General features: G+C 44.8%; 1 protein-coding gene across 27 annotated transcripts in view; it reads left to right on the top strand.

Moving 5' to 3' along the window:
- The window catches only part of ARID1B (AT-rich interaction domain 1B), a 413,107-nt gene that overhangs the window by 379,949 nt on the left and 12,175 nt on the right, over positions 1 to 20,983 (top strand). For all 27 annotated transcript variants that reach the window (XM_070256330.1, XM_023633152.2, XM_023633155.2 and 24 more), the window contains 5 exons: positions 5,346 to 5,555; positions 8,369 to 8,573; positions 14,562 to 14,700; positions 14,958 to 15,130; positions 20,269 to 20,419. In XM_070256330.1, coding sequence (XP_070112431.1) covers positions 5,346 to 5,555; positions 8,369 to 8,573; positions 14,562 to 14,700; positions 14,958 to 15,130; positions 20,269 to 20,419 — 878 coding nt within the window. The remainder of the gene's footprint in view (positions 1 to 5,345; positions 5,556 to 8,368; positions 8,574 to 14,561; positions 14,701 to 14,957; positions 15,131 to 20,268; positions 20,420 to 20,983) is intronic.

Genomic DNA, 20,983 nt, shown 5'->3' with positions numbered 1-20,983 from the left:
TATTATGAGAAGCATCTCTATACGAAGCATGTGATCATGGTACTGGGTCCAAACTCCTTCTCACAGTGGCTTTGTTTAAATGTCCAATTCGTTGTGCACTTATAGAAGGTCTTTCAAACGAGATACTTCTCCATTCACGTGGGAACTAATAGCAGCCACGGACTAAATGACAGGTTTGGCCTTTGGCCTAAATCTCTCATGAGCTGTTGTATCTGAAACATCTTATTTCAAAACTGCCTACCTGAAAATATAAATATTATACTCTGGGCATGGTTTAGCGTAATATCAGCCTGCTTTGTTTCCATCCACGTGTCAGAAATTAACAGAAAACTTGTAGAAATGTTAGTGCCTGTGAATATTTGGAATGCTACTTTTAGATTAATAATATGTGCCTTCATTAGAATCAGTTGAGATAGAAAAATTGTATGTACAAGACTGCTGACAATCTTGAAATTGTGTTGATTTCCATATGACATATAAAGAACAAATATGGTAATGTGTATATAAGGGAATTTTTTTTAGCCTTGATGTTCTTCTGTCCATAGAGCTAGGCCTTTATTTTCCTACTAAAGAAATTAATTCTGTGCCATTAAAAAAAAAGAAGAATGGCACTGTAGTAACCTTTATTTTACTTTCATATAGGGAATCAAAAGATCTTTAAGAAAAAAAACCTTACCATGCAATTACTTGCCAAGAAGGCTTAATTAACACGCTAATTTTTGTAAGACGATGTATTGAAGAGCACAGCTCAGGAAAAACATGTTGGAGGAAAGAAGATTCTTACTGCAGAATCTGGCAGTCTAGTCAAAACCCCAAAAGGAGGCTGCTATTAATTATCCATTCGCTGATTTAAACAGATAGAGCTGAAGGTTTGAAGAGTTGGTGGTTCCAGTAAATGTTTGTAAGAGTCATGTAGAGCTCTAAGATAACCAGCATTTTCCTTTTCAGAGGAAGAAAGGGAGATATTCGCTGTTAACCTTCTCTGTAGACATATGTTTTGCTTTTTCAACAACCGAGATGAAATGAAAAATGCTCCTAGGATGGGTTAAGCAGAACTAACAGAAGGGAGAGTGCAACTCCTTAATTTTGATGTCTTTGTGTTATTTGCTTTGAGTCTCAGAAGGCAGCCAACATTGTGGGTGTGGGGGGGGGGGGGTTCCCCATAATCTACCCTGCTGTTTTGTTTTAATCATAAAACGAGCATTTTTGAATCAGTAATACTCTCAAGTGAACAGGTAGAACTCAAATTAGAACTTTTCAAAAAGGTTTGTAGTTTGGCTCAGAGGGAAAAATTTCAGAGGTTGAAAATAATAAATCTTTAAAACCCTAAGATAATAATTAAGAATAATAATTTATTGAAAACAAAGACTAATAGACCATATTGTATGTTTAAAAATTCCACCTTGCTGATTACTGAGTTATAAAGAATGATTGAGATATTTATGATATTGTAACTTACTAGTCACTTTATCTCCATCTAATGAATCCTGTAGGAAACTGTTATAAAAACCTCACTTTCTACTTAAATATAAGAAAAAAAGCAACTGAATTGTTGACTTCATTTTCTGATTATAATACAATTATACAAAATTGCATCTTACTTTTCTCCTTTTTCTAAGTATTTCCACATCCATTATCTCTTCCTGTACTATGACCATTTTATGTTTAAGAATTTGGCACCAGTGGTAGATGCTAATTCAAGAAGGAGATCAAAGGAGATTGTAGTGAAGGAACTCAGGTTATCGCTGCTAGAAAATCACTGCAGATACATACATTTTAGGAATATTTAACTGCTCTTCCTGAACTATAACTTCAATTGGTACTTAAAATTGCTCTTAACAGGTGTCCCCAGTAAAGCCTAGTAACAGCAGGCCTGGCATGGACTAAATAATAAAGATGTTCCATGCTTTGACAGTGTGCTATAGACCAACACTGTTTTGTTGCAAAACATTCTAAAATAAAAATAAACATTTGCACAGACGCATATTACCAGGCATATGGTCAACACTGCCGCAATGTAAATCCGCCTGAGAGACTTGAGGGAAAGTGTTCCTATAGACTTAATTAACTTATATGCAAGGAAAGCATTTGTGGCACCATCATAGCGTCTCACTATAGCTCTCAGCCATCGCCATCCCTTTTTTCTGCCTCCACAACAGCTTCGTGCAGTAGGATACAGTTTTTACAGCACTGAAGCGACATGAGGTGGTTCTAGTGACCTGGTAAAGTTAACCCATCCTTCTGCAGGACTAGTTTGTCTGCCCATTGTCAGTGGGTAGAGTGTATAATGGCATTTATCCAAAGTGACATCCTAGTCAGTGTCTGTGTACAAGGAGTATGTATTGAGCCTGATCAGGGATGAAGTACGAACTCTGTTTCCTGAGGCTTTTGCTTCTCTTACTGTCGTTTTTCTCTGTTCAGACACCCGAATACTGACTTTGGTAACTGGCGAGTAGGCAGACCTTGAGGCCGGGAGTGGAGATGTGAGGTGCCGGCGGTGGGCGCAGGCCCTCCTCGGCTTTCAGCCTCATTAGACTGTGTCCACATTCACTTAGCACCTTGCTCACGCAAGTCCTGATTATAGGATATTCTAAGCAGCTGTCAGTTCTTACTTGGTTGGTGCCAGACTTTTCAGACCTTTTTCGTCCATTTGAGTATTTGTCCATAGAACAGATAGCGACCTTCACTGTGCGGTCACTGTTGGTGATTCACAATCGGCATGAATCCTGCCGCGCGGAGCTGAAGGTCCAGCCGGGAGAGTGTAAGGCGGAGATACTCCCGCGCAAAACATACACCTTTACACCCTGTGTAACCGGGTGCCACCAGGACGATTAGAGCCCGCAGCCGTGATTGAGACGAGGGCGCGGGCATCAGCGAGGCCTCTCCCAGGACTCAACACAGAACTGAGGCCTGACCGCTTTTGTTTCATACAGATGCATTTTGCCACATTATGATGCCACAAAAATGCTTTTCTAAAATCTAAAAAACTAAAAAAAACAAACGATTCTATTAAAACCTCTTCTTTATTAAGTTTTTCTAATTTTATGAGAACAAATTGAGATGTGCAGGAGTTAATTAAACTTAAGTCCATTTAACAAAGAAAGATAAGAAAAGTTAAAATATATGTAGTCAAACTAAGTAAGTCATTATTTTAGGCCTATTTCGGGTCACAAGAGTCCCCTCCTTTCCTAAGGAAGAACAAACACTTCTGGAACCTGCTTGCTCAGGTCATTAACTGTCCTTCCAGAATCCTCCCCAGTTTGGGTTTAGAGAGGACTAGGCGGGAAATGGCAGTTGGATCTTATAGTGAGGATGTTGGTAGAGCCACTCAGAGCAATTTTAAATGGAAATGGTTGCTTTTATTTCTCTTATCCTTAAATTGAATCTCAAACGCTTACCTCTCAGTTTTTTACAAATGAAATGCAAGAAGGAGGTTGGCCTGGTTTTTATTTTTTTAAATGATATTAAGTGATAATGCTTTTATCCTCATGTTATTTTTTTAAATTTTCATTTTTTAGAAAACATTGGGCCCATTTTTTTAGTGTACTTCCCCAAAAGAAAAAATAGTTGCAGTATTAGGATTTAGAACCCTCCTGATAATAACTACCCCATTAGTGATGACAAAGCTTCTGAAATGTTATCAGGATTGGAAAGTGGTGTAAAATGGGTTAGAACAGTTTCTTTTCCTAGTCAAATATTCCTTGGGTATAAGAATATGGAAAATAAATTTTAAAAACTTATTTGGATGCACAGTGTGTTCCATATTCTGGTATGTGTGTGGGTGTATAGACATAGAGGAATACGTGTGTCTTTTAAGCTCTGATCTAAAGTAGTTTTTAAGTGACTTTAGCCTCAGTTTAGCCCCAGGATCAATGTAAATTCTCAAATATCAAAGCCACTTTTTATCCTACCACTTTCCATTTTTATTTACATCAGCTGTATCGCCCATTTTACACATTTGATGTAAAGATTTTATGCCTCGATAATTCTAAAACCGATGGCTTAAAATTTCAGTGAAAATAGCTCAGGAGAATTACATGTTAATTGGAGGGAAAGCTGTCACTCACCAGCTTTGTTCGTTTCATCCTCAGGCAGAATATAAAAGGAGCATCAAACCTCAATGGCAATCATGTCATCTAATCCCCAAAATTCCAGCAACATGTTTAAAATTATGTTACACTAAATATAACGGAAGAGAGTTAAGAAAAACTCCATCTAAAATAATGCCTCTACATTCCAAATGATAACCTAGTAAATAAAGTAAATTATTGTTCCGAGGAAATCTCTGTTGAGAATTTACAAGTGATTTTGCACAATATCCCTGAAGTTACAAATATTTACAAGTACACAAATATTGTTACAGCCACAGAGATTTTTTTTTTTTTAGGAAAAAAATATAGGTGGGCTGTTTAGGACTAAGAGTATTCCCTTCCCAGGTCACATAACCCAGAGGGTGGGCTTCAGGTGTGAGAAACTGCAACTTTTGCCATTTTAGTATCAAGTGTAGTGAGAAAAAGAAAAGATCAAGAATTGAAGCCTCAGTGTAGACCACCTAAGACGTTAACACATGTGCGTAAAAGGAAATGTAGATATTTACGCCTACATATGCCTTCATATGCTGGGAGTACGAAATAGCACGTTTTCCTGATTAAAGCATAAGCTGCCTAAGAAATCTATTAAAATCATTATCTAACAGCCTCTTCCCTTGGCAGAGAAGTTCAAGAAATCTGAAGTAGGGAAAACTGGTCCTCAGGAGTAAAGGCCAGAGCTTGAGCTGGCCATTCGTTTATGAAGCCCTCAGACGAGCAGAGTCCACACCACGGGTGCCTGTGGTCAGTGACCTACCTTCCATTTTTTAGCAAGTACCATGTGTTTGCTCTTCCTCCATATGATTTAGAGTTTTAACGAGGACACACATTAGCCATTCTTATTTTGACAAGGAAAAGTAGGGGTCCATGTAGTTTTTTGGGCTCTCTTTTATTACATGTGAAATTGTAAATGCACTGTGATCATTCTAAGGGCACCCTTTTAGAATCATTAGAATCTTGCCTTCTGGGATTCAACGCTTAGATCAATAAAGTAAAAAAGGTGTTTTGTTTTTGTTTTTTAAGTATATAAAAGGGGGAGTTTGGGCCCTTTATTTAAAGTCAAAGTAAATTCTTAATTAAGAAAATGTATAGTTTGTGCCTGAACTAGTAGCCTTCATTCCTAATTGTTGTGTGATAGCGGTAGTTTTTAAATTTCTTCTCTTCTCGTATTTGCTAGCTCATTACTTTTTTCTCACCTTCTTCCCTTTCCCTCTGCCCACCCATGCCCCATCTCCAAATGCTCCTTCTGGGCACTAGAAGTCCAGCTCCTCCACCACCACTGGGGAGAAGATCACAAAGGTGTATGAGCTGGGGAATGAGCCAGAGAGAAAGCTGTGGGTCGACCGCTACCTTACCTTCATGGAAGAGCGAGGCTCGCCTGTCTCGAGTCTGCCTGCAGTGGGCAAGAAGCCCCTGGACCTGTTCCGACTCTACGTCTGCGTCAAAGAGATTGGAGGTTTGGCCCAGGTAAGGATGAATGAGTGAGTGGGTGAGGAGACCCTGAAGAGAAGCTCTTACTGCAGCTTGTTTTGACTATGCAGACTCAATTTTCTTTCTCTCAGAGGAAAAGCTAAGCCTGTGGGAGAGTCACCTTTGCTGGGATCCATGTTGTGGGTGCAGGGGAGAACACTGGGGCTGGCAACCCCGCCTCTACTGTTGGCTCGCCACATGACCTTGGCAGGTCATTTATAGGACCTCAATTTCCTCATCTGTAAAATGAGCCATTTGGGCTCACTTTTTCCTTAGGTTTCCTGACAGCTCTAGAATTGTATGGAATCTGCCAAGATTTCATAGTAAATACTCCGGAAATGTTTTGCAAACGACTAAATTAATCATCTGGGTCAGCAATAAATCAAATTCCCTGTTTCCCTCTGTCCAGTGCAATTTTTCAAGAAAACATAGTCGCACATTTAGCACCGTGTTCTCGATACCTGTTAAGAGGGTCAGTGATGTCGTTTTCTGCATGGCTGGGACTGAGTGGGGCAGGAGTGGCGCCGGGGTGCAGAATTTCAGGAGGCGCTCATTTTCAGGGTCCTGCAGGTCCCTTGACTTGACTGGCAGAGCGAGTACCCCCTTGAGTTTTGTTCGCTGGGGGCCACACTTTGCTCAGCCTCGCCCCGCCATTTTCACATGGAGTCTCGTTTGTGTGCACAGGTCCCGCAGTAGAAATGGGGAGAAGGTACTCACTTGTGAGTGCTCACTGGGTGTTGGGCTTGACGTTTATTGTTGCCGTCGTTTTTCTAAATACCCATAAAATGCAGGGGTCGTCAGCCCCAAAGAAGAGATGAGGAAGCTGTAACGAAATGAAGTACAACCATGTTGTGGCCCAGGGACTCTCAGGGTGGCTGGCGGGCCCAGGTCTGTCTGATTCCAGGACATGTGCTCCTCCCATCCACCCTTGTTCTCAGGCCTGGCTATCCATCAGAATCACCTGGGGAGCTTTTAAAACCAAGCAGTGCCTGGACTCCTACCCCGATCAGTGCAAGGAGAGGCTCTGGGACCCGGGTGGTCTCCTACGCAGTGTGGCACCCTGTACTCGTGGGTTGCTAACCATGCAAGGGCGAGTCCTCTGATCCACAAGGATCACGGAGGGCCCGCCCTGGTCTGGGGTCTCTGTGCTTTTGGGGATAAAGGGGCGGCCTCCCTGAGGTCCCCCTTCCCACCAGGGCCCTGAGACCTACAACTAAGACAATCAGTTCAAGGCTTTGTGTAACCAGATGGTAAATCATACAACACAGACCAGTGTGAGTGGTGGTCAGCGGAGGGAGAGACCGAGATGCACACCTCTCCCCTGTATACCTAGGCCCCCTGACCTTTCCCCTCTGCACCTAGACCCCATGACATAGATTTATTAGAATCCCTGGGAGGCTGGAATGATTGGGGCTCGCCCATCACAGAGGTGGAGAGATTGCACTCCGTCCTTTGACTCTCAGCAGTGGTTATTACCAAGCTGGGTCTGCCAGCAAGCCTCTTGGCTGGCTTAGATGATGGGGGTCGCTTGAACGGAGCTGTGACTCTCAGTGGTGAACGCCTCGTGGCATTGTCGCTCATACCCCGTCTTGATCGCTACCTGGAGGCCATCACGTGCACTGGAGCAGGTGCTGCAACCGTGCACAGGGCAGCCCGGAGCCTTGCTTTTCAGGGTACCGTGGGCAGCGCACTGCTTACCTTTTCTGAAGCAGTTCGCAGGCCTGCTTGTTGCAGCCTGGCCTTACGTGCCAAAAGTGGCATTAGGCATTTCCGTGAGCATTCTGTGGTTTGTCTGTTGTGCCCCCTTAAGTGCTGAGCAAATGGGCATAAAGAGCTTTGTGAGAAAGTTTGAATCCAAAAACTGAACATTTCATTAAAAACCAATGTCCCGTTCATTCTTGTACTACTTAACACAGGGACGTGTTCCCCACGCATTTGCAGGTTTTCGTGTTTCCTTCGTGTCTTCACCCCTGCAGAACTCTGTTCCCAAGTGGGAATCAAAAAGTTAAATTAATGCCTAAAATCCTTATGTAACATTTCAGGATTTCTTTCCTTTTTCTTCTTCCCTTTTGGCACTTGTATTCTCTCCAGCCTAAATCTAAGTGGGAATACCGGACAGTCCCTTGTGCCCGTGCCGCTTCGCGAGCCGAGAGGTGCCTGCCGCATCAGCTTTCTGGTAGCTTAACAGAGCTCAGCCAGGGCCGATGGCTCGTGCCGGGCTGTTACGTCGGGCTCATTTGGTCAGTGGACCTCATTCGCATTGGCAACAAGTGTCGCCTTTGCCCAGCACCACAAGAAAGCCGCATGTGAGAGGATGGACGCGGCCCGGAATTACAGCTCATCTTTCTGGGAGCTTGTGGCCGTTGGAAAGAAACACTTTTTCATATCAAGCCTCAAACACTTAAATTGCAAAATAGTTCTGTTATTGCTTTTTAAATTAGTTTTTAGACGCGCTTTTTTTTAAATTAAAGGTGGGACGGGGATGATGTGAGCGAGAGTTCCCCATCTGCTGGGAGAGAAATCGCCGGCTCTGAGGCACCAGCGCCCTGGAAGCGTGCGAGGCATTAGGCGATGCACCAGGCACAAGAATCTCGACGAGCAAGGCTTTTTCTGTAGCAATCAGCAGCTTCCTGAATGGTTTTATAACTGTAAATGCTGTCTGTGCACTACTGAGTGGGGGTAAAGAGGCGAATGAAAAAAAAAAAAAGTCAACCAGGACATTAAGTGCTTTTTTTTTGCCTCCTGGCTTTAAACAAGCCACTTTGCTGCAAGCCAATGATCCTGCCTTTTTTTTTTTTTTTTTTTGCTAGGTTAATAAAAACAAGAAGTGGCGTGAGCTGGCCACCAACCTCAATGTGGGCACTTCCAGCAGCGCGGCGAGCTCCCTGAAAAAGCAGTACATCCAGTACCTGTTCGCCTTCGAGTGCAAGATCGAGCGCGGGGAGGAGCCACCGCCGGAAGTCTTCAGCAGCGGTGAGACCAAGAAGCAGCCCAAGCTCCAGCCGCCCTCTCCTGGTGAGTAGGGGAAGTGCAGCTGCTGGAGGCCTGCAGAGGCCTGCCGGCCGGGGCAGAGAGCATTCGGAGCGCTGGGATCTTGGAAAGAGGAGGGGCGTTTAGTTGTGTTCTGTCTACTTCGTGGGACCTCCGTTGGCCACGCTTAAGGGAAGAGAGAATAAAATCTGGGATGTTGCCATTTCTGATCAGCACTTTGAAGACACCATTCTTTGGCTTTACCTTATTTAGTCAAAAGACACTTTGGGAGGCCAGCCCTGTGGCCTAGTGGTTAGGTTCCGCATGCTCCACTTTGCAGCCCGGGTTCGGTTCCTAGGTTGGACCCACATCCCTCATCCACAGCCATGCTGTGGCAGCAACCCACATATAAAATAGAGGAAGATTGGCACGACTGTTAGCTCAGGGCAAATCTTTCTCAGCAAAAAAAAAAAAAATAGACTTTGGAATTCTGAGCCATGTACCTTTATTCGTTATACAGGTATTTTGTAATATTCCATCTGTCAACATAAGGATCCCCATGAACCTGTCCTGACACTTTTGTGCTACTGGAACATGCCACCCTGCTGGTTTAACGGCGAGCTTCCACCCACTCTGCCTATTCAAGGACACTCAGATTTGTACGGTAGCAAAATGGAATTTGCACTTCCTTTTTTCTAACTTGCCCAGCAAGTTCTCACTTTCGGGGAATCCGGCAAACTGTCATGGCAGAGGTCCACACGGCCTTCTTTCTGAGACTGGGTGATCCAGCTGGCTTTGACCTAGAGATCAGGAGTCTTAGAAATACTGCTTAGGGATCGTGGCGGATTACCTAAATTCTCATAAGCGCAACCAAATTAATGATACCTGCCTTCTCTCCTGTCTCCACCCAGCTGTGGAGACACTGCCATTCTTTCGGCTCTCCCGCCGACCTTTGTTCTACCTGGAGCATTTCACATTTGAAACGACTAAATCATTGTATTCCGATGAATACAATATTAGAGATGGAAGGAAACTTGCGTCAGCCTTAGTTCTGGGTGGCGACCTCACTCAGGTTGAATCCGACCTTTCTGCTGTCTGTTTCTGACCACCTCCAAGCCTTGTGATGGTTGGCCCTCGCCCGTACGAGGGGGGGCTGGTTGCGCCTGCCGCCTCCCATCGCACAGGCTTCCTCTGGGATCAGATGATCGTAGCTAATTGCCCATATTTCCTGAGCACTTGCAGTGAGCCAGGCGCATTTCTAAGTGGGTTATCACTGAATCTGCACAACAGCCCTGTGATACAGATGCTGTTTAAAATCCATGGCAAAACTAACACACCTAAAATCTAAATAACTGGCCCAAAGTCACATCGATAGTGTGTGGAGGAGCTGGGCTCTTAGGGGGCATCTGGCTGTCAGGTTACACCTGTGCCCACCGTACTCCTCGCCTGCATCTGACATGCCTTTGTAATAGGTAAAAGGTTTACACTTAGAAGGTGGTATCTATGAGCCAAAGAAAGCAGTTGTTTCCCTTTTAATTATTTCCTCTGGCTGCCATCTGGGTGGCAATGCTAATACCTAAGGTCGCTCATCAAAGGATCTCACATAAATACTATTAGGTGCAACGTACCCTTGAGTGAACATGCCTAGGTTTAGATGTGCTGGTTCCCAGTACCAGCGAAAATCCTTCTCTCTCACCCCACCCTCCAGGACTCGCAGCCTTTGCCAGGTACGACGCACCTTCAAAACTGTGAAATCTAATTTTAAAAATCTCACAACATTACATTCAGTTCACAGAGTGAAACAAGCTGCCTGTGAACAGCTCTGAAACTATTTTTCCAAAATAAAAACCCAGCAGGGTGCAGGGACCAGAGTGGCGATGTCTGCAAAGATCTAAAGGTGTATTTTATTTGCCGGCAAACAACTTGTGTCCCTGAATGGTCTGCACTTCTGTATGGAGAATGGCTCTGCCAGGGTGCATCGGCTTCAGAACAAGAAATCCTGCTGAGGTATAGATCCTGAAAGAGTGGGGCCTGTTCTCTTCACAGGAGGCTCTTTCCTTTTTCTCTCTTTTTCTGAAACTGCCGTTTTTATGGCAACATTATCGTTTTAACTGCACAAAAGAGCTTGGATTGCAGGTGCACTTCTGATAAAACGTTCTTCTCAGTGGTCCAGATGGAGCCAAAGTCATGTGAGACAGGAAGCCGTGGAAGGAGAGCTTCCTGCACTCAGCCCCTCGGTCGGGGCAGGGCCCAGAAGGACCACGGACGGCACAAGGGCCAATCCATTCATCTTCCGTGTTCTGTGAGCTGCTCAGACACGCTGCTCAGACAGACAGACAGACACGCAGGACAGTCAGTGGGGCCGTAACCTCGGCCCATAAGAAAAGCCAGTCGTCCCATCCCCCCAATCCATAAACCAGTGGCCTCTCTGATTAACGAAAGTGTCTCTAAAACATTTTTATTGTCAAAGAAAGGGAAAGAAGTTCTTCCCGACAATCTGCCATGTCAAGGTCTCATCTACTACAAAATGTTTCAAAACTAATTTTCAGCCAAAATTTGTGTTCTTTGAAGTCAGTTTTTCTCGTAGGAACATAATTGTAGTTTATTTCTTACCAGCGCATCCAGGCAAACTACATTTAAAAATTCCTAGGGAACGTTGAAGATCATTTTTTTACGTGGTCACTCGGAACCAACCTAACCCTAGATGATTTGGCTGTATTCTGAGAGCATGCTGGGTCAGCCGTCCGGACTCCAGGTTTGATTAGATGTGGCTGATAGGGATCTGAAATTCAGTTCTGTCAACCCGGGAGGTGTATCCCCTTAGCCCTTGGGGGCGCATGCCCATCTTCACTGCTGGGTGGCTGTGTGATTCTCACGCAGTGACCCAGGTCAGTCTTCAGTGACTCGAACAAGTCAGCAAAAGAAGGCTCCCGCATGAAACCTGGGCAGGGCCCAGGGCGGCTGCATTCGAAGGTGCCAGTGGGGATCTTGTTATGATAAAGCTATAAAAGTTTGTGGGGTTCTCATGAACAGCCACAGGAATCGCCTCCCCGGGTGGCCTGGGCAGCCTGGAAACTGGAGTGGGGGAGGGGAGAGGAAGGGTCCCTGCTGGGAGGAGTGGGGCAGGGGAGGGGCAAGGAAGCTCCACATTCAATTAGTAAGCGTGTAACCAAAAACCCATCCGTCTTTGCTGGCAGGTGGCTGACTGCATTTCTATTATTAGCTGACAGGTGATGTCACAAAACCTGTCATGGATCCAACTAGGGAATCCTCAGTGGAAGATAAATGAGAAAGGGGCTCGGGTTATAAACAAAGGTGCCCTCTGGGTGACCTCTAGTCGCTGTAGACCTGGGGCCTATCAGCCATTCCTCCTCCCCACTCTCCTTCCCGCCACCCCAGCCGGAACTAGGGCACCAGGTTCGTGCTGCGTAAATTATCTTCCCAGCTAGGAGTCTGGCTGTACAGTCTGAAGTGTGTGAATGTACTTAACCTTCAGTAACCTTTCCATTGTTTACTTTCGAGTATACGTTTGTAGCTTCTGGCAAAAGGTAGGGATCTCCTAGAGAGCGTGCCAGCCTCCTCTGTTAATGGAGCTTCAAGAGGTTGCATTCATTTTTTTTCCTGAAAGGAAAGGAAAAAACACTGGCAAGAGGGAAGAATTTTTCCTTTTTTTTTTTTATTAGCTGTAAATGTGAATACTTGTAAATAAGGGTCATTCTGAAATCACGGCCTTGCGAGCTGTGTTTTCAGGGAAGCCGTACATGTTGCTCTGTGGTCTGGTCCTCGATTTCAGAAGCCAGTGTTTCTCCTGCCAGCTGTGTGGGGCAGTCACATCTGTAGGATTAACCGTATATGTTTATGAAAGACTACTTTTTTCTTTTATTGCATTTACCTTTGTAATATGTGTTTCTAAGGATTCACCAAAATTTGCTGTATAAGCAGGAGTTAGTAAGTTTTCCTTTTAAGATATCTACACCTAAAAAGATCTCTCCATTAATAGTAAATCTTCCTGCGGCCGGCCCAGTGGTGTAGTGGTTAAGATCGTGCGTTCCACTTTGGCGGCCTGGGGTTCACAGATTTGGATCCTGGGCACAGACCTGCACACTGCTCATTGAGCCATGCTTTGGTGGCATCCCACATACAAAACAGAGGGAGATGGGCAACAGATGTTAGCTCAGCGCCAATCTTCCTCACCAAAAAAAAAAATCTTCCTGTCATCTCTGAGCACTTCCCTGAGTCACTCTAGTCCTGGGCACCCAGAGGAGATATGCAGAATGCACAGCCCTGTTGACCAGTCATGAGTGTTCATTCCGGACCAGGCCGGGACCTGGCCGACCTGATCTCGCTAGAGATGTCTGTGTTCAGCTGAGGTTTTCTGAGAAGAACTGATAGACTCTTTACCATTTCTGACTCCTTCATAGCACACTCTCTAATCTCTAATGATTTAACTGTTTCCTCTACAGTAAAATGTGGGTGGTGATCGTTGTAGTGAGCCTTGAGAACATCATAGGAAAGGAACTGCATAGATAATAACAGATACTGTTATTTACAAAGCAGCTAGTAATTCTGTCATTTGTGTGGTTCCAAAAGTAGTTATTGTAAACTGCATGAGGGCAGGGAATTTTGTCTTTTTTCTCGGTTTGGCACACTGGGCCAGCCAAGCTTAGAAAAGAGCCTGCTCTGTAGTAAACACATTATTTTATTCAATAAGTACTTAATTAATAAATGAAACCATTATCTGTTGAACACCCAGCGTGCGAAGGACTGTAGTCAATGACGAAGAAGGAGCCCTTAAAATTTTTCTGTTTTTCCTATAAGGGGAAGTTAATTTTTTTAAGAATCCCACTTGTTTTGAAAAGATCTGCTCAGTTCTGAGCTCTGTTACTATAATGTAATTACAGTTAAAGCTAAATCTTAGAACTCTGATAATGAAATTAAAGAACCCCAAACCAGTATGACTTATGTTTTGTAATAATAAATCTGATTTCATAGCTCCAAAAATGACTATTAGTGACAGAGCATAGACACATGCAGACGTTAAGAAGGTATTGAAATGCTACAAGGCTCATTATTGACTTGTATCATTGCTTTTCAACTTAAACATTTCTGATTGCCTAAGACTCAGAACTAATTTTTCTAATTTTTTTCTAAAACAGCACAATAGTCCATCAAATTTATATGACCAAAATTTTCATCCCTTTTTTCCTTATTCTCAGATATTTAGATTATCTGCATTATAAACAACACTGAAATAAACATTTTTCTGCCTAAAACCGTTTTTATAGTAGTTTATTTTCTTGGAATAAATAGGAAAGCAAATACCAAGTCAAAGGGGATAAGTATGTTCTAGGGTTCACAAATGAACCCTAACTCTTTGTTGTCAAAGAGTTAACTAGAAAAAGCTTTTACTAATTTTCGCTATAAATGATGTAAGAGTACTTCACATGACAAGAAAGAAAAATTGTAGCTGTATAGCGACGGACGTTAACGAGACTTATTGTGGTGATCATTTTGCAGTATAAACAAATATCGAATTATTGTACTACTGAAACTAATGTAATGTTACATGTCAATTATACCTCAGTTTCAAAAAAAGAGGGGCCGGGCCCGTGGCCGAGTGGTTAAGCTCGCGCTCCGCTCCGGCAGCCCAGGGTTTCCGCTGGTTCGGATCCTGGGCGCGGACTTGGCGCCACTCATCAGGCCGTGTTGAGGCAGCGTCCCACATGCCACAAGTAGAAGGACCCACAACTAAAATATACAACTATGTACTGGGGGGATTTAGGGAGAAAAAGCAGAAAGGGAAAAAAAAAGAAAAGAGAAGATTGGCAACAGATGTTAGCTCAGGTGCCAATCTTTAAAAAAAAAAAGATAAGAGCAACTAATTTTACATCTTTAACAGCAATGGATATGGTTACTATTTCTAATAAGGTGGTATCTTGTTTTCTTTCCTTAAGAACTAACAAAGATGATTACTTTGATAATCTCTGTTTTTCTTTTTCTTCCCCATTTTCTCTTGGTACTTACTGCCATCAGCTAACTCAGGATCCTTGCAAGGTCCACAGACCCCCCAGTCAACTGGCAGTAATTCGATGGCAGAGGTTCCAGGTGACCTGAAGCCACCTACGCCAGCCTCTACCCCTCACGGACAGATGACCCCAATGCAAGGTGGAAGGTATGTTGAAAGAACTGTGTGAGCCATATGTAAACATCAGATTTGTCTGTCTTTTCATTTTCTGGAGCAAACTTTATAAGGAAAAGAATTAGTACTCCCTGGTGAGTTTTTAAAGTGTTGATTACTACCACTTTTATTGATGTAATCTATTTTGGATGGTTTTTGTGTTTCCAGACAAGATAGGCTTATTTTCTGAGGACGTGTTTGGAAGGAACTCCTGCTCTATGATGAAGCTTTCCTTTTTCTCATCTCTTTAGAAGCAGTACAGTCAGTGTGCACGACCCATTCTCCGACGCCAGCGATGCATCGTTCCCCAAACGGAACTCCATGACTCCGAGCGCCCCATACCAGCAGGGCATGAGCATGCCAGATGTGATGGGCAGGATGCCCTATGAACCCAACAAGGACCCCTTTGGTGGAATGAGAAAAGGTAGATACAGAAGAACTCTGCTGGCTTAGTCCAGAGGGCATTCTTCTCTCCACCATCCCCAGCCGATTCCCTTACCCATTCGAGACACATTTGAGTCCCAGCTCCCCAACCTGCTAAATGTCCGGCCTTGGGCAAAGGAGTTAGCGTCTCTGTGCCTCACTTTCCTCATCTAGAAATTGGGATAATAATATAACGTGCCTAATGGGTGTTGTGAGGAGTAACTGAGTTAATGCACATAGAGCCCTATAGTAAGGTGCGTGGTGTCAGTGTGGGGATGGATATACAGCACGGGCCAGGCACGGGGCTAGTGCTGGCTGGTAGTATTGGCAAATCAGACATAGTTCCTCATGGAGTGACAGAAAGAAACTAAGCTAAGCCACAAATAGATAGTTAAAGATGGTGGTTAATGGAATAAAGAAACCCGCAGAAAGAAAACGAAAAGGACGAAAGGACACGAAGAGCAATGATGTTGAGGGCCGGGGACAGTAGGGGGAAGGGGTCTCCTTAGCGAGGGTGGTCCAGAGGGGAGGGCTCTGAGGAGATGCCAGTTCTCTGCTGAGACCCAAGAACGAGGGGGCGGTCAGAGAAGAGCAGGGAGTGGGGGAGGCCCGAGCGAGCCTGGCGTGTTGGAGGAGGTGGGAGACTTCAGGAGCATAACGGGGGGCGGGGGGGGGCGTGGCGGGCAGGCTGAGGCCATCGGGGCTCTCGGGGCCAGAGCCTGTCCGCCTTCAGAGGCACAGGGTGACTCTGGGTTTTACCCTCGCCCCCTGAGAGATGTTATGCAGGAAGTGACCTAGGTTTTTTGTTAAAAATAAATAAATAAACAACTGGCTATGGGTGGAGAGTGTATTGGAGAGAAGTTAGAGTAGCTGGGGACACCACTGCGATGGTCCAGGGGAGAGAAGAGGGGGGGAGTCAGATACCAACCATGGAGAGAGAGGTGGACACGCTCATTACGTGTTTCCGAGGTAGAAGCAAGGGCCATGCTGATGGATCGAATGTGGGGGTTAAAGGGAAGAACCGAGAGATGGTAACTGGGAGGTGAGGGCGTTACTGCCTGGGACATGGCCTTGGGGAAGGGGCCAGGGTAGAGAGGGAGATAGAGGTTCATGTTACCCCCTGGGATGCGGACCGCTGGGAATGAGCGGGATACAGGAGGAAATCCAGAGCTGACTTTTGGTGTGTTGAGTGGTAGGTGGTAGGGTGTATGTCGAGCTGGGCGGAGCATTGGAATTAGGAATAATTTTGGAGAACTAAGCAGAGAAACGGTGCCGACAACTGTGGGATGCTGAGAGCACCAGGAGAGTGTGGGAGAGTTCTGATTGACGGGAGCGAACACCAGGGTGGATTTTCCTTTGTGCTTATCTGCCCCCAGCTTTGACTCAGCGCTGAGATTGTGGCCGTCTAAACCTCTGCCCTGAGCTCCTCCCATGGCACACAGGCGCCAAGGGCTTTTTGACGCTCTTCCAAATTGGTGAAATTGAGGCTGATGTGAATATTATTGAAAAAAATTCAGAAAAATAGTAATATTTTTATGGAAGTACTTATTCTGGGATCCATTAAATAATCGTACTTCCGTTGTATTTAGATGTTTGGGGCACATGAATTTCTTGATACATTGTCTTAACTAGAAAGAAGCAGAAAGCCCGAAGCCATGGTTTTCACAGGTATGATGGAGCCATGAAAAATAAAGAACCATCGCAAAATTTCGAATATTGAACATATACCATTTAATTAACAAATGAGATTATATTTCATATACAGTATTTCAGGAATCTGTTACATAACGCAAGATAATCGATAACTTTTCCTTTAAGAAGTTTCCGAGCTGCTTATTCCAGGCAAAGATTTTGCGGAACATGCAATAAATCCGTAAGCTCAGAAATGCAAAAAAATCTTTGTGAATGTTGGAGGTGGCTATTTTTCTAGCGGTATGAGATGCTAGAAAGAACATTTTGGTAGTGCTCTTTGTGGTTGTATCACATTTTTAGATTCTGAAAATATGACCGTAACATGGCAAAAATAATTAGTAGTGTTTGGAATCTGCCTTTAAGAGTTATTGTGAACCATTCCGGTATCCTACCTATATGCTGTATGAGACAGCGAGAGTTGTGTTTCTTTTCTTTCCCTATGCCCACAATATTTCTTACTACAAAAATAAAGTTGGGAGGGTGGGGGGTGACTGGATTACCTGGCTCGGCGCTATGCGGCTGTGTAATGTGTTTTCATCAACCGTGTAAGTGATACAGTGGCTCAGAAGGATGCTCCGGCTCACATTTCCCTGGTATAGTTCAGCTCACCTGCTACCTTCCAGGGCTGGTATATTTGGTACCAAATTAGAACAGATAAACAGAAAACTCACAGGAAACAGATTTTCTTACAGCCTTATCCCTGTTATCCTGAAGTTCTGCCTTCCTCAGCTCACCTTATTCTGTCAGTGAACGTGGTGGTACTCTGACTTTTTATTCAACGACAAACATCAGTGGAAAGCATGCTCCTAGTTCTCGTTGCTGCTCCTGCCGTTGAGCTGTAGGGTGGTGGAGGAGTGGATAAAAGGGCCTCGTCTAAGACTCCTGTCCCCAAGCTGCTTTGGCCTCACCTGTCCGCCTGCCTCCTTTGCCCGCCTGTTCACTTAACTCATCGCTAATTGAGGGATTGACGGATTAATTATAAATCAACAATAAGTGAATATTTATGTATTGTTTAACTTAACAGTATATTTTGAATGTCTATTAATATCTGTACGCCTGATCCTGCTTTCTAGTTTCAGTGCTCTAGTAATGGATGGGTTGTTTCATAATATTTTGCTGGTATAAACAATGACGCAGTGATTATCGAAGTACAGCTATTTTTTCACAATTGCAAGAGTGTTTTATGAAATAGATTCCTAGAAGTAGAATAACTGAATCAAAGGATATGAACTGTTTTTCAGTTTACTAAGTATCTTTTACTATGTGAGAAACCACCGCAGAGCTTAGTGGCTCTAAACGACAGCGCTTCGCTGTATCTCTCAGTCCTGTGGTGGCGGGTGGCTCTCTGCTCCGTGTGTTGTCCGTCGGGGCACTGAGGCAGCTGTCCTCATCTGGAAGCCTGTTGACAGGTCTGCTGGAGCTGGGATGTCACTTGAGTGCGTGGCTGGTGCCATCTTGAGGCTCTACTGGGAACTCAACTGGAGCTGTTGGCCCCTGGGCCTCCTCCATGGGGTCTTGCTATGGAGCTTCTGGGGTGCTTCAGGACACGGTGGACAGGTCCCAAGAAGGAGCAATCTAAGAGGACAAGCCCCAGTCGCCAGCACCCACAGGCCTCTGCCGCATCACACTTGCCAGTGCCCCATTGGTCAAGGCAGGTCACATGACCAAGCCCAGACTCACTGTGGGGGGACCTCAGAGGGAATACCTGGAGAGGTGCTTCTCTGGGGAAGCTTCTCTCAAAGCTTCTCTCAAAGCAAAGCCTGTCATAGCAGGTATTGGCCAAAGTTAGGCCAATGTGATACTCTTAACATGAGTATGTAAGAGTATGCGAGTCCTCACTCTCATACTGAGAATGATTATTATCAGTCATTTTAATGTTTGCCGATCAGATTGGGGGGAAATAAAGCTTCATAATTGTTTTAACTTGAATTTCTTTAATCATTGGTGAGGTCACCTGTCTTTTCATACATTGATTGGCCATTGATTCTTCTTTTCCTGTGAATGTCCATTTTTGTGTTTGCAAATTTTTTAAATTGGATTGTCTTTTTTCTTACTGATTTTTAAGAACTCTTTATGTATTAGAGAGTTAAGCTATTTAACTTTAATTACCCCCATTAATTTCTGTCTCTCTCTGTTTTTACATCTATAAAATGGAAAGTCACATCAAAACTGGTTCTACTACAGGTTGACGTGAGATCCAGTGAGATAAAGTTTGTGAAAGCACGTGGCACAGCAGAAGACATTCCCCCAGTACTGGGCTTCCTCGTGGGCTCCCCTCTACCAGCCTAACCAGTGTTAGCAGCTCACAAAAGTTTAGTCAGCTTTTGCCTCACGTAACATAAAAGTAACCTTCACAGGATGAAGAAAGATAGTAGTGCCGTGTATCAATTAAGATTTGCATTAAAATGTTTAATTTGCCCACCGGCAAGTTTCTAGACTTGACCCAATTTCCTTCAGGCTCTGAGCTGATGCTAATTTGCATATTCGACCTAATTGCCACTCTACCCCCGATAGAAATAGTTGTATCTCATCCGTTCTCGAGCTGTTCTGAACTCCCTAGTGATTTGCATTATCCTGATTTTGGAGCGAGTCAGTGGTGGGTGTTTACGTTGAGGTTTTCATTTTTCTCTCCCTACAAGGGAAAGGAGCTGTATTTATAGGTGTGGTTCGTCTCTTCCTCACAACCACCCCATGAGATGGTACGAGGAATTCAACTCAGAAGTTTAGTGACTTAGCCAAGTAACAGTGGACCCGCGCCTGTGTTGGTTCTCTGTATTACCAAGTAACAAATTGCCACAAACTTAGCAGCTGAAAACAACATAAACTGATGATCTTGTGTTCCTGTGGGGTCTCAGCTCAGGGTCTCACACAGCAGACGTCAGGGTGTCAGCCAGGCTCCATCTCATCCGAGGCTCAGAGTTCTCTTCTAACCTCATTCCGGTTGCTGGCAGGATTCGGTTCCTTGCAGTTGTCAGACTGAGGTTCCATTGTCTCGTCGACTGTCCTCTGGGGGCCGTGGCAGCTGCTTCTTCAAGGCCAGCGGGAGAGTATCTCTGATGTCTACACAGGGATGTGAAGGGCACACCTGGACGATGTCCCTTTTGGTTAACTCACAGTCAGCTGATTAGTGACCGTAGTTACATCTGTGAAATCCCTTTTACCCCGTGATGTAATGTAATCATGAGAGCAATATCCTGTCGCATTCATAGGTTCTTCCCACACTCAAAGGGAGGGGCTCATACGAGGCCTGTCCTTGGCGTGAGGGCACCTTGGGGCCTCTCCTGACCCCAAACCTTAGGCTCTTCCTTCTGTATTGTCGTCAGCCACATTAGGGATAAGGTATATGTCTGTCATAGTAAGGAGAACAGAAATGACTGGAAAGCAATGTTTGGGGCCTTTAACTTCTGAAAATGCTTAATTTTCTGTCTGTTATTGAAAATATTGCAGTGCCTGGAAGTAGTGAGCCCTTCATGACGCAAGGACAGATGCCCACTAGCAGCATGCAGGACATGTATAACCAAAGTCCCTCTGGAGCCATGTCCAGTCTGGGCCTGGGGCAGCGGCAGCAGTTTCCCTATGGAGCCAGTTACGACCGAAGGTGAGTGTCTTCTGAGATGTGACGAGATGCTTTCCTAGAAACTCTGCTTTCCTCACACGCGCACACTTCCGAGCCCTAGTAACCCATAGTAACTTACAGTGTCGCCTCTCCTGCTGAAGTTAATAAGGAGGGTGGTGTCAGATAGCTGCCTTCTGTCGACAGCTGTACCAGGACTTTGTCCCCAGGCAGCCAAGTGCAGCTGTGTTTTTATAAGCAAATGCCCAAAAGCATAAATTAGAAATTTGCTGGGGCCGGGCTGGCCATGGCAGGAATCTTCTCCCTGAGAACTCCAGCGCCAGGGCCGTCCCAAGTAATGGCCATCCTCTCAGCACCCAGATGCCCCCTGGAGGCAGCCGCTGTCACCACACTGAGACTCACACCCCAGCTTCCAAGTGTGGCTCGTCTCGGGAACTCCCAAGAGCTGGTGGGTTTTCCAGCCCCTCCCCTCCTCCCTCCCACCAGCGTTTCTTCCCTGGGGAACGTCTGTGCAGTGGTAGCCGCACCGGGCTTTCCGCAGACTCGGGGCTGTAATGGGTTCTTGGAAAGATCTTCCAGGTGTTGTTT

This window comes from Equus caballus, chromosome 31 (assembly GCF_041296265.1).
Source record: "Equus caballus isolate H_3958 breed thoroughbred chromosome 31, TB-T2T, whole genome shotgun sequence".
Lineage (NCBI taxonomy): Eukaryota > Metazoa > Chordata > Mammalia > Perissodactyla > Equidae > Equus > Equus caballus.
The sequence above is the reverse complement of the archived record's forward strand: the minus strand, read 5'-3'. Positions and strand labels throughout refer to the sequence as shown.